Source organism: Mobula birostris, chromosome 3 (assembly GCF_030028105.1).
Source record: "Mobula birostris isolate sMobBir1 chromosome 3, sMobBir1.hap1, whole genome shotgun sequence".
Taxonomy (NCBI): domain Eukaryota; kingdom Metazoa; phylum Chordata; class Chondrichthyes; order Myliobatiformes; family Myliobatidae; genus Mobula; species Mobula birostris.
Window position 1 is genome coordinate 17983279 of NC_092372.1, and position 12406 is coordinate 17995684.

At 42.7% G+C, this 12406-nt stretch overlaps 1 protein-coding gene across 1 annotated transcript; it reads left to right on the forward strand.

Moving 5' to 3' along the window:
* Positions 1 to 9425: 9425 nt before the first annotated feature.
* On the forward strand, positions 9426 to 10976 carry rxfp3 (relaxin family peptide receptor 3). Its single transcript, XM_072251757.1, has one exon. It carries the CDS (start codon positions 9426 to 9428, stop codon positions 10698 to 10700), a length of 1275 nt encoding a protein of 424 aa, XP_072107858.1. The 3' UTR covers positions 10701 to 10976.
* The last annotated feature ends 1430 nt before the right edge of the window (positions 10977 to 12406 follow it).

The following is a 12406-nucleotide window of genomic DNA, read 5'->3' on the forward strand; positions in this document are numbered from 1 at the left end:
CCATATAACCCCCCCATCTTAAACTCCTCCATATACCTGTCTAGTAGTCTCTTAAATTTCGCTAGTTTGTAATTTCACTACATTCTCTGATATTACATTGAACCATTAATGTGCGGGACCCCAAAATTCAGAGATGCACCCTTTCCTATTGGTCACACATGCCTTTTAACCACACCTCAGAAGCATTAGCGGACTGCTGTGGACTGGGTTTTTCCCATCAATGCACATATGCGGAGATGATACTTCAACTGAGTCAGAAGAGATTCTGCAGCTACCGAACATCTTAAGAAGCGTTGCACAATAACACTGGAGGAGCTCAGCAGGTCAGGAGAGAAATAAACAGTCGATATTTCGGGCCTAGACCCTTCATCAAGTGCTTGCTTATTATGTGGTGTGATGGATGGCAAAGCAGTGGAAGCTTGTGCTTATTTTGTCTGACATTCAATTATGGAAAATATTTGTAGTTTCCATTATAAAGCTTTCCAGACTTGTTCATATTGAAGATTACTGTCACTCAACCATATAGATGCATTCAGCTAAACAAAACAACATCAATTGTTTCTGAAACCCTGAAGTAAATTGTGGTAAGCTATCACCACAAACAATGAAGAGGCAAGCAAATTCAAGGGATGAGCCATGCAGGTGCATTGCAAAGTCGACACAGTTGGAGTGAGCGATTGGGAGAGGAGGAGTCAAGGCGGAGGAGGTTCGATGCCCATCCGACTAACTGGGGTGTGAGGTTGGGTTGCTCTAAGGGCTAAGCTGATTTGGAGAGATCATGACCAGCTTCTGGCCGGGTGGTGAGGTCTGGGCCCCAAGCATTTCGCTGTGGTGGGGCTCAATTCCTAATGCAAGGCACGATCTGCTGTTTGGACAATTTAAACGCCGACCCAATTAGACCTGAAAGGCAGGGTGTCAGGATCAGAGGCAAGAATCGAGCTGATTTTGCTTGACCTCCTGCAATGTTCACTCCTCTCACCACGACGCTGAGCCTATGTGTCTGCCTGGATGCTGTGCTTTGCATCTGCGAGCTTTGCAGCAATTAGCTCCACTAATATGATGAACTGAGACTGAGTCTTTGGGCCGACTCTGGGCTATTCTGGGGATTCGATCTAAGGACTCAATTTGATTCGGAATGCTGTTGGTTGCTTCTAGTGTTTACATGACTTGTATTTTATTTTTCTCTTTCTCTACGCATTTAGTGTTGGTCTTTGACTTTTTCTTTTAATTAGATTCTTCTGGATTTCTTGATTTGTGGCTGTAAGCAGACAAATCTCAAGATCTTGTGTAATTTGTACATTCTTTGATAACAAATGTACCTTAAATCTTTGAAAGTGCAATGCACAGTGCATATATCACATACAGAAAAAAATTATATAAACAGATAATAAATGTGTAAATGGACATAAAGTGCATATACCCCATATAGTTAAACATACAACAGTATAGTGTTACGGGTGCTGTCAGAAGTAATGTGTACTGAGTATTAGCTAGGTGTTCAGAAGTCCCACAGCCTGGGCAAAGAAGCTGTTACCCAGCTGAACAGTTATTATTATACTGCGATCCCTTTTGCATGACGGTAGGAGGTCAAAGAGATGCGGGGCGTATGTGTAAGCGTAACTCTTCAGGAGTGCTCTAAGTCACAGTTTATTACACAGAACTATTAGTAAAGATGATTAAAAGATTGATTAAAGAGTTCAGTTATGCTGTAATCCTGCAGCAGATCAGTATCCCGACGGGACAACATTGCCCCCTAGCTTTCAAACCTGGCACAGTTTTATGAGTGAACTGGCGTTTACTGGGTGGGAGATCTTCCGGCCATACACTTAACATTGCTTTTACTTAATTCTTTACTTTGATTTTTTACTTAATTCTTTCCTTTAACTTTAGTCTAACATTTTAATAACTTCTTTTCTGAACTGTTGGTTCTTTCAATTTTGTTTCTCGCTTGCTATCCCTTGTTTTAATTCGTCTCTGTGAAAGGGTTGCCCTCCTCAGCACGCCGAGCTTTAGCTCAGTATTCATTTTAAATCGCAGTCTGTGTCCGCAGTGAATCAGTAAACCGATAATAAATCAGTCACTTCCCTGCGCGAGCCTTTGATAAATGAATCGAGTCACAAAGTGGTCCTCTTTTGAAGCAGAAATCCTCATTGACATGAAATGCTGATCCTACAAAAAAACAAACCTATAAAATATTGAAATAACTAGTTATTTTAATAGAAATACTGAAAAGTTATTTTTATTCAGATTTCGAAATCCGCAGGGTTTTGCTTATGAAAAAAGAACATGAAAGCTGATAACTTGAAACGAACGCATAATCCAGTTTGCTGTAAATTACTCGCGCCCCAGTCGCGGTTTGCGGGCTGGGCTGACTCTCGCAGGGCAGAATTCGAATAGAACCAATAATTGCCGTGTGCCGTCATTGGGAGCGGCGTAAACGGCACTTTAAGAGTTAAAGGAATTTTGCGAGGTGATCGAGACCAACATTTGTTCTTAAACCAGTTTTTACACTCCTTAAAATGGATTAAACAATTAGAAAGCAGAGGGGGCAGGCGGGAGAGCAGGGTGTACGAATGTGACAGGGATACAGAGACCAGCTGCGTTGGTCAGCAAAAGAGAATGCCTGGTCTCCTTGAGCCGAACGACCTCCTTCTCCCACTGACGGTGTGGAAAGTAAAGCATTTCAGTGAACCACCAAAAGAGTGCCTGAATTATGAGTTCATTTTCGGGGTTTTTTATTTTGATCAGTTGCAATGTCTAAACTTTATTAGGAGTTTGAGTAGATTTGGTATTCAACGAATACACTCAAAAACTTCTATAGATGTACCAAACTTCTATAGATGTACCGTGGAGAGCATTCTGACAGGCTGCATCACTGTCTGGTATGGGGGGTGGGGGGGGGGGAAACGATACTGCACAGGACCGAAAGAAGCTGCAGAGGGTTGTAAATTTAGTCGGCTCCATCTTGGGTACTAGCCTACAAAATATCTCAGAAAGGCAGCGTCCATTATTAAGGACCTCCAGCACCCAGGGCAAGCCCTTTTCTCACTGTTACCATCAGGAAGGAGATACAGAAGCCTGAAGGCACACACTCAGCGATTCAGGAACAGCTTCTTCCCCTCTGCCATCCGATTCCTAAATGGATACTGAATCTTTGGACACTAACTCACATTTTTTAATATACAGTATTTCTTGTTTTGCACGTTTTTAAAAAATCTATTCAATATACATAATTGATTCACTTGTTTACTTATTATTTTTTGTTTATTATTTATTATTTTCTTCTCTGCTATATTATGTATTGCATTGAACTGCTGCAAGTTAACAGATTTCACCTCACATGCTGGTGATGATAAACCTGACTCTGATTCTGATGTTAAGTGTTCTGCTGTTACACGGAGCCCACAACGGGCGCCGCAACTGCCACGTCCACGCCAACCTGTTCGCCCATTCGCAAGCATTAGCCCGTCCTTACGCACCCTACCTCGTTGAGTGTCTGAATACAGTAATAATATCTGATTCCACCATCTCAACTGGCAGGCGTGCCGATTATCAATCTCTCTTCGTGCAAAAATAAACATCCTCGAGATTAGGTTCCCTTTAACACTCGCTCCACTGAAACCTATCAAGTGTTGAAAGTTCTCGATAGAGTGGATGTGGGGGCGGGGTGGGGGGGGGGTGAGTCTAAGACCAGACGGCCCAGCCTCAGAATAGAGGGGCATCCACTTAGAACGGAGATAAAGAGGAATCGCTCTAGCCAGAGAGTGGTGAATCGGTGGAGTTTGTTGCCACAGGCGGGCTGTTAGCCCTGAGATGAACTCTCGAACCTGGAGGACCGGTGGACTACTCTTAGTCTGGCCTCTACCCTTTGACCTGTTTGGCACGGGTGTCCCTACCAAGAGCCAGACATAAAGCCCTGACTCTGGCCAACATAGCTCCCCAGGTCATCGAGGCAGGTAAACCTCCAAGCCACGACAAGGTTGTGGCCCTCTGGGGGCGGGGTTTAGGGTCAGAGTTAACAGATTTCGCAGAGATCTGAAGGGAACTTTTCTCACCCAGAGTAGTCAGTACCTTGAACATCATGCCAGAGAGAGTAGTGGACTTCAAGTTATTGACCGCATTTAAGGATTGTCTGGATCAGCAGTTGCCAATCCTTTTTAATGCCATGGACCTCTACCATTAACTGAGGGATCTATGGATCTCAGGTTGGGAACCCCTAGTCTAGATGGTCTCATTGCACATGGATGAAAGGAAAATGGAGGGCTATGTGGGATGGAAGGGTTAGATTAATCTTGGAGTAGGTTAAAGGGTGGGCACAACCAAAGAGCCTGGGCTGTGCTGTACTGTTCGATATTCTATGTTCTATGATCACTTGAATAACTTGGAGGCATGGAAGACAATGGGCCGAATGCTACAAAATGCAACTAATATGGATGAATACCCACTGGTTGGTGTCAATGTGATGGGCTGAATGGTCTCCTTCCATGCTGTGTGACTTTACGACTTACTTATTTATTCCTTTATTTAGAGATACAGGATGGAACAGGCCCTTCTGGCCCAATGAGCTGCACCACGCGGCAACCCACCAGCCTACTCACTGGACAATTTACAATGACCAATTAACCTACTAACTGGTACATCTTTGGTCTGTGGGAGGAAACCAGAGCACCCAGAGGAAACCTCTGCTCTCATGGGGAGAACACACAGTAAAAACATCTACAAATGACGCTGGACTTGAACTCTGAACTCCGGAATGTCTGAAGCCATAATACCATCATGGTAACTCTTACACTGCTGGGGCACCCTATCTTAGCTACTCAGTTCTCAATGTTACAATTAGTTCTTCCCCGAACACTTCCCTGGCAGAGTAGCCCAATCCCTCGCCACTCACCATGTAGAAAAGAAAGGATCATCAATTGTTACTTCCGGGTAGATATGATATTGGCATAAAACTCTGCTTATGTTATCCAGGCTACCTTCAGTCATTCACCATTTATCAATGACCTTTTGCCATCTCTCCCTCTCTTCTCTCTCTCTCTATTTCTCTCAGTCTTTTAGTATAGTTTCAATAACAGATAATTCACATTTCATTCAGTTGATGCACAACCACTCCAGTCCAAAAGGTAAACAGTTATTGGTATCAATTTCCACATGATGGGTTGGACTAGATAGGTTTTGATAGGAACATTAAAATCTAAGAAATAGAACTAGGAGTAGACCATTCAGTAATTTACGCCTGCTCTGTGATTCCACAAGACAATGGCTGATTAATTATCTAGGATCAAAAATCAACTTTATTCACCATATAGACATTTATGTGTACTGTATTCAGAAGTTGCTGTGGTGTGTTGATCAGGACACGATATGCAACATAAAAAACATTTAGCAATTACAATGATAAAAAATTATATAAAAATAAATACTTATATATAAAAATGAAATAGCTAATAAAGTTAGAGGTTAAAGAAAGGATATGGAAGAAAATGTGCATAAAGAAATACCTCAGTGTTACCCTCCTGCATTAACCTTGGACTGTTTATTCCCTTTGAAGTCCAAAAATATATTTATCTACTATATGTCCTAAGTATACTCACTCCCTGAACCCCCAGACCTCTCCTGCATGGGAAGTTCCAAATATTCAGTCCCCTCTGTGTGAAGAAATTTCAGAATTTAGTGGTTAACCCATACTTTCAGACTGACTCGTGGTCCTAAGCACTCCCACAAGGGTCTCATCATCCCTGCTGTACTCAGTCAAGCCCCGTGAGAATAATTTTTGCTTCAGTGAGATCACCTCTCATTCTTATAGACTGCATACCTGATTAATTCGTCCTCAGTGAACAATTGCCCATCCCAGCCACCACTAACTAATCTGATTTGATCTGACCTAAATGGCACATTTCACTGTATGTTTCGATGTATGTACATGTAACAAATAAAATTAATCCTAATCTCAATCTTTGGTAAACCATTGTTACACTTTCTTTATTGCATTCATATCCTTCTTTAGGTAGGAAGACTGGAATTGTATGAAATATTCTGGGTGTGGTCTCATCGTCAGGTAAGACATCTTTGCTATTCTAATCAAATCTTTTTGTCAAAAAGGTTTTATTTATTGATAAATAGAGTGTGGAACAACCCCTTCCGGCTCAACGAACCACACCACCCAGCAAACCTATTTAACACGAGCCTAATTGCAGGACAATTTACAATGACCAGTTAACCTTCCAACCGATATGTCTTTGGACTTTGGGAGGAAACTGGAGCAAGTGGAGGAAGCCCACACAATTCATGGGGAGATTGTACAAGCTCCTTACAGACGGTGGAATTGAACTCCGAACTCAAGCTATAATACCATTATGCTTGGTGTGTCATAGAGTCATAGAAAAGTACAGCACGGAACCAGGCCCTTCAGCCCATCTAGTCCATGCCAAACAATTTAAAGTGCCTACTCACATTGACCTGCACCAGGACCATATTCCTCCATGATTCATGTACCTATCCATGTCATTGGCCTTTTGAATTACTTGCAGTATCTAAATGGTCCCTTGTGGTGAATCATGTACAAGAACTCCCAAGTCCATTGATCTTTTAAGAGGCTCCTGGATAGGTACAGGGAGCTTAGAAAAATAGAGGGCTATGGGTAACCCTAGGTAATTTCTAAAGTAAGTACATGTTCAACACAGCATTGTGGGCTGAAAGGCTTGTATTGTGCTGTAGGTTTTTCAATGTTTCTATGTTTCTAACGTCATCTTTTTATTTCTCACTATTTAGAAAATACTCAATATCCTTAAACTTTTGAACAAAGCAGACAACTTTTATTTTGAAATATGTCCCATTTTCTGTGCCTGGCCCAATTGATATAATCTGTCTAAATTGTACTGGAACCTAATGCATCCTCCTCACAACCCAGGTTGTTATCTAGTTTTAACTCATCAATTGTCTTGAGTATCACAGATAGTCAAAATAATTGACATGGACTGTGAACAGCTGGAGTCCCAAGTAGATCCTAAGCCACCCGACTAATTACCTTCTTCTAATCTATAAAAGGGTCTTTTGTTCTTAATCTTTGTATTCTCCTGGAAACTCGGTCTCCAGTCCATGACAATATATTCCCTCAATCCTGTATATTCTGTTTACGGACCACTCATGTGGCCTTTTGAATGCCCAAATATCAAAGTAAATTTATTATCAAAATATGTAATGTCACCACCTGTCAATTCATTTTCATGCAATTTTACCAGGGAAATGTGGGAATACTATAGACTTTATTAAAGCTATGTATAAATGAGAACTGACAAGCAAAAAATGTGCAAAAGAAGACAATTTGTACATATAATAAATTAATTACTAGATAAATAGACAGACATAGATAAATAAATAAATAAATATTAATGAGAACATGAGTCGTGGAGTCCTTGAAAGTGATTGTGTAGGCTATGGGATCAGTTCAGTGTTCATGTGAGCGAAGTTATCCCTGCTGTTTCAGGAGCTTGACGGTTAAGGGGTAATAATAACTGTTCCTGAACCTGGTGGAGTGGGACCTAAGGCCCCTGGACCTCCTGCCCAGTGTTGGTGAGCATGGCCTGGATGGTGGGGGTCCTCGCTGGTGGATGCTGCTTTCTTGTGGCTCAGTGGTGGGGAGGGCTTTGCCTGTGATGGACTGGTTTGTATCCGCCACTTTCTGGAAACATTTTCCTCCACATTCATTAGTTCTCCATTACTTATTCTGCCAGTTACAACGTCAGAAGCTCTAACAGCTATTATTCCCCTTTTATGAATCCAGTCTGCTCAACTCTGTTTCTATGTGCTGCATAACAACTTCCATAATTACAGTACAGATTTTAGTATTGTTCTGCCACCTCGTCAGTTTGAAAACTTTATCAACTTCTTATCTGCAGAAAGTTTGGTACATTCTTTGGAATCTTGGAGGATGTCAATCAATACGTCCACTCTCTGCAAAGACTCCGCGTTCACGGTCACCAGATAGGAAGGATCTATCGCCGTTCACGCTTATAAAGTCTATTTTGTTGATGGCTGAATCGAAGTGGGATGTCAGTGGATAATAACATAAGCCAGGAAAATAGATCATAAAATATTACAGCACGGTACAGGCCTTTCGGCCCATGATATTGTGCCTACATTTAAAGCGGTGATTGATGGGTTCTCACATCGGTCAGGGCGTCAAGGGTTACGAGGAGAAAACGGGGGAATGGGGTTGAGAGGGATAATAAATCAGCCCTGATGGAATGGCGGAGCAGACTCGATGGATCGAATGGCCTAATTCTGCTCCTACGTCTTAAGGTCTTAAACAGAGGGATAAAACGAAGTACGTTTTGCCCCCTGGAACATGACAGAAAACCTAAGGAGTTTAAACTTTGTGCGTGGGAAGGTGTCAAACAACGAAATGAAGCTACAGACATAAAAACGCTGGAGGAACTCAGCAGGCCAGGCAGCATCTATGGAAAAAAGTACAGTCGACGGTTCGGGCCGAAACTCCGGCAGGACTAGGGCAAAAAAGCTGAGGAGCAGATTTGAAGGGTGGGGGAGAGGAGAGAGCAACGCCAGGCGATAAGTGAAACTCTGAGAGGGAGGGATGAAAAGAAACAAGCTAAGACTGACAAACACAAGGCTGCCGGTGGTGGGAATCGGGAAAGTAAGAAAATACTGGGTACACTTAGTAGATTAGGCACGACTATGGCTAAAGAAACGGAGTTACCGTCGACGGCCGTTATCACAATAGCAGCGCAAACATACATCCCATTTCATAATCGATTATATCAATTCCAGGGGGTGCATAACCCTTCAAGTACACGAGGCAGCGCCGAGTCCAGTATCAATGTGTTATTTTTTAAAAAAAAGGTCTTGGCATCGAGACGTTGTAACACAAATAATTGTCATTTTACATATGAAGAAGGATGTTTGCAATTACAATATTTCAAATATATTAATTACGAACCCATGCTATGCATTAGTGGCTTATTCGCTCCAAGTTACCATATAACCTCACAGTGCAGGCAGGGTTTCAAAGTGACGCTTCAGTTTTAAAAGGATCGCGGCTGCAGCAGGTTCGCACATTTACTCTTTCGAACTCACTACACCGCACACCCGGCTGAATGCTTATCCGTCGCAAAGTAAACCTGACGACGCAGTGTCATTTGGAAAGGAAGGCTTGAGTTCGGAGGAGGAATTGATCTTTCTGTGCATGTAATACCGCGCAGCCCTTCAGGAGTGAAACGTTTTAGCATCCCAGAGATGGAGAGCATGCGCGGGACCCAGATTCCTACTTGCTGGCGTCATTTGACGGAGGGCGAGGAGCGAGATATAAGGATGTGTCCTCCTGGCTTGGTGAGTACTTTCCGACTGGAGTCCGTCTCAAGGAAAATAAAAGCGACCAGCTCCGCGAGTCCCGGCGAATTAGAAATGGGATGGACGCCAATTTCATCCCAAGCAATCAATCCTCCGCTCTGGAGGGAGTATTGATAGACAGGGACAAAAAGGAGATGCTTCCTAATTACTTCCTTGAGAAACTTCTGGTGTTCGACAAAAACAACCAGTCTCTACACGAGCTGCTGAAGTATTTTGACGGGGACGAGCCAGGCATCATTGGGAGTGGTTCTCCCGCCATGCGGATCACCATCTCCATTGTTTACTCGATGGTGTGCGCCTTGGGGCTGGTGGGCAACGTGCTCGTGCTGTACCTGATGAAGAGCAGGCAGGAATGGAAGAAGTCCTCCATCAACCTCTTCGTGACAAGCTTGGCAGTGACGGATTTCCAGTTCGTCTTGACCCTTCCTTTCTGGGCAGTGGACACCGCCTTAGACTTCAGCTGGCCCTTTGGGAAGATCATGTGCAAAATCGTCACCTCAGTCACCACCATGAACATGTACGCCAGCGTGTTCTTCCTGACCGCTATGAGCATTGCGAGATACTGGTCAGTGGCGTCGGCACTGAAGCCCAGGAGGAGATTTTCCGGATGCTCCGCTAAGTGGATCAGTGTCCTGATCTGGATGTCGGCGATCTTAGCTATCACCCCTCAAGCCGTATTTTCCACAACCAAAACGTTCTTTAACGAAGAGTTTTGCTTGCTTAAGTTTCCAGAACATAACGGCTCCACTCAGTTCTGGCTGGGCGTGTACCACATTCAAAAGATCTTGCTGGGGTTCGTGGTCCCGTTCATCGTTATCACCGTCTGCTACCTGCTCCTTCTACGTTACGTAACCAAGAAGAACATCGGCAGTTCCAGCACCAAGAGGTCAAAAGTGACCAAGTCGGTCAAAATCGTTGTCCTTTCCTTCTTCATTTGCTGGCTTCCCAATCAAGCCTTGACATTCTGGGGTGTCCTGATCAAGCTCAACGTCCTTCACTTCAGCAACGAATACTATAACACGCATTCCTACATCTTCCCCATCACCATCTGCCTGGCCCACACTAACAGCTGCCTGAACCCCGTTTTGTACTGCCTCATGAGAAGGGAGTTCAGGAAGGCGTTGAAGGGAATGTTCTGGAGGGTGACCTCCCCGACCATTATAAACATGCGCCCCTTCACGGCCACCGCCAAACCAGAGCAGGAAGATCAGAGGCACGCCATAATTCCGATAAACTCCGTGCCGCCTGAGATTTCATACTACCCGCCAGGGGTTGTAATGCACAATAGTCAATATGACATCTTGCCAGCCAGCTCTGCGGAGCGCCGTTATTAGAAGTGTTAGTGACACGGTTACATTGCTCTGTTTTCCAAAACGATCTATTTCTTGTGTTTTTTTTTAAATGATTGTAAACGGATCCGGTGGTGTAAGTCTGTCTCCGTTTTATTTACATGTTATCTCACAAACGCCAGTTATTACCGTAATACGATGCTAGTCCATTCATCGATGGGGAGCAGCTTCACGCGCGTGTTCAAACTGCAGCGGTTCCCACTAATAATATAGAATTTACTCTTTTTTTCGGGATAAGGTGCCCTTTCCCAAAGAGCCGTTTGTCGCCTATATTAAGGTAGCCGGACAGCGACCTAGCTTGTCATAAAACCGGCATCGAAATATTACCAAACCAACGCACAAGTCTCTCGCGAATTGTTGTGAAATCCGATTAGAAACCGGATCGAAGTCACTATGCAACATCAAAACCCAATATCTTGGGGGAATCTGATTGGTATTTTAGAAGCATTGATTTAATTTTCCCCAAAATGGTTCATAAGCAGCGAAATGCAACAAATATAGAAACATGACTCGGGCAAACTCGAATAAAGTATGATCCTTTAAACAAATTGAACAGATTTATACACTAAGTAGACACTTTATTAGGTATGAAGTGACCGCTGAGTGTATGCTGATGGTTTCTGCTGCTTCACTTATCCACTGCAAGCCTCGACCTGCTGTGTGTTCAGAGACGCTCTTCTGCACGCCAGTGTTGTAGCGTGTGGTCATTTGAGTTATTGTCGTCTTCCTGTCAGCTTGAATCATTCTGGCCATTCTCCTTAGACCTCTCTCATTAACGAGGCGTTTTTGCCCGCAGACTACCGCTCAATTGACTTTTTTTTTGCCCCGTTCTCTGTAAAATGTAGAGACTGTTGTTCGTGAAAATCCCGGACGATCAGCAATTTCCGAGATACTCAAACCAACTGGCACCAACAATCATTCTACGGTTAAAGTCATTTAATGACATTTCTCCCCATTTCTGAAGTTTGGCCTGAGCTTAATTATGTCTGAATGCTATTATGCATTGAGTTGCTGCTATATGATTGGCTGATGAGATGTTTGAATTAACGAGCAGGTGTGCAAGTTTACCAAATAAAGTGGCCAGTGAGTATAACCGAATAAATAATTGCACGATAAAAATCTACAGTGTGATTGGTTGTTATGATCTGTACACGCGCCCATGTGCAAAATCGTGTCAATCTGGAATTCAAATTACGACCAATGTTATTGGAAACTGTAGATTGGCTTAGTCCCTTTTCAATGTGAGATCTTTTGTACTTTTCCATAATAATCCTCATTGTGAACATTTGTCTAGGCCTCCCAGATCATAAACCTTCGGTAGTGACTTCAAATTTTAATAATAAAATTAATAATGATAATTATCAATAGAATCGATATATACAGTAAATGACATGTAGTCTATAAAAACTTGAGGGTAGCATGTTTGATAGAATATGACTTTGGTATATCTGCCCACTATAATGTTTTTAATTGTTTAATCTTTTTACCCATTTTTAGTTTAATTTTTGCTGGTACTGAGGTTTCCAATATATGGATACAGTTATTATTGTATAACAATATTGCACCTTTCATTTTAGGACCTATGTGAAATCTAAAGTTTCTGGCCACCATTTACACAATGCTGTCTTCATACTGTCACTCATTTGTTAAAATTAGAGATAAGACAATCATATTGATCACCTTATAATGTA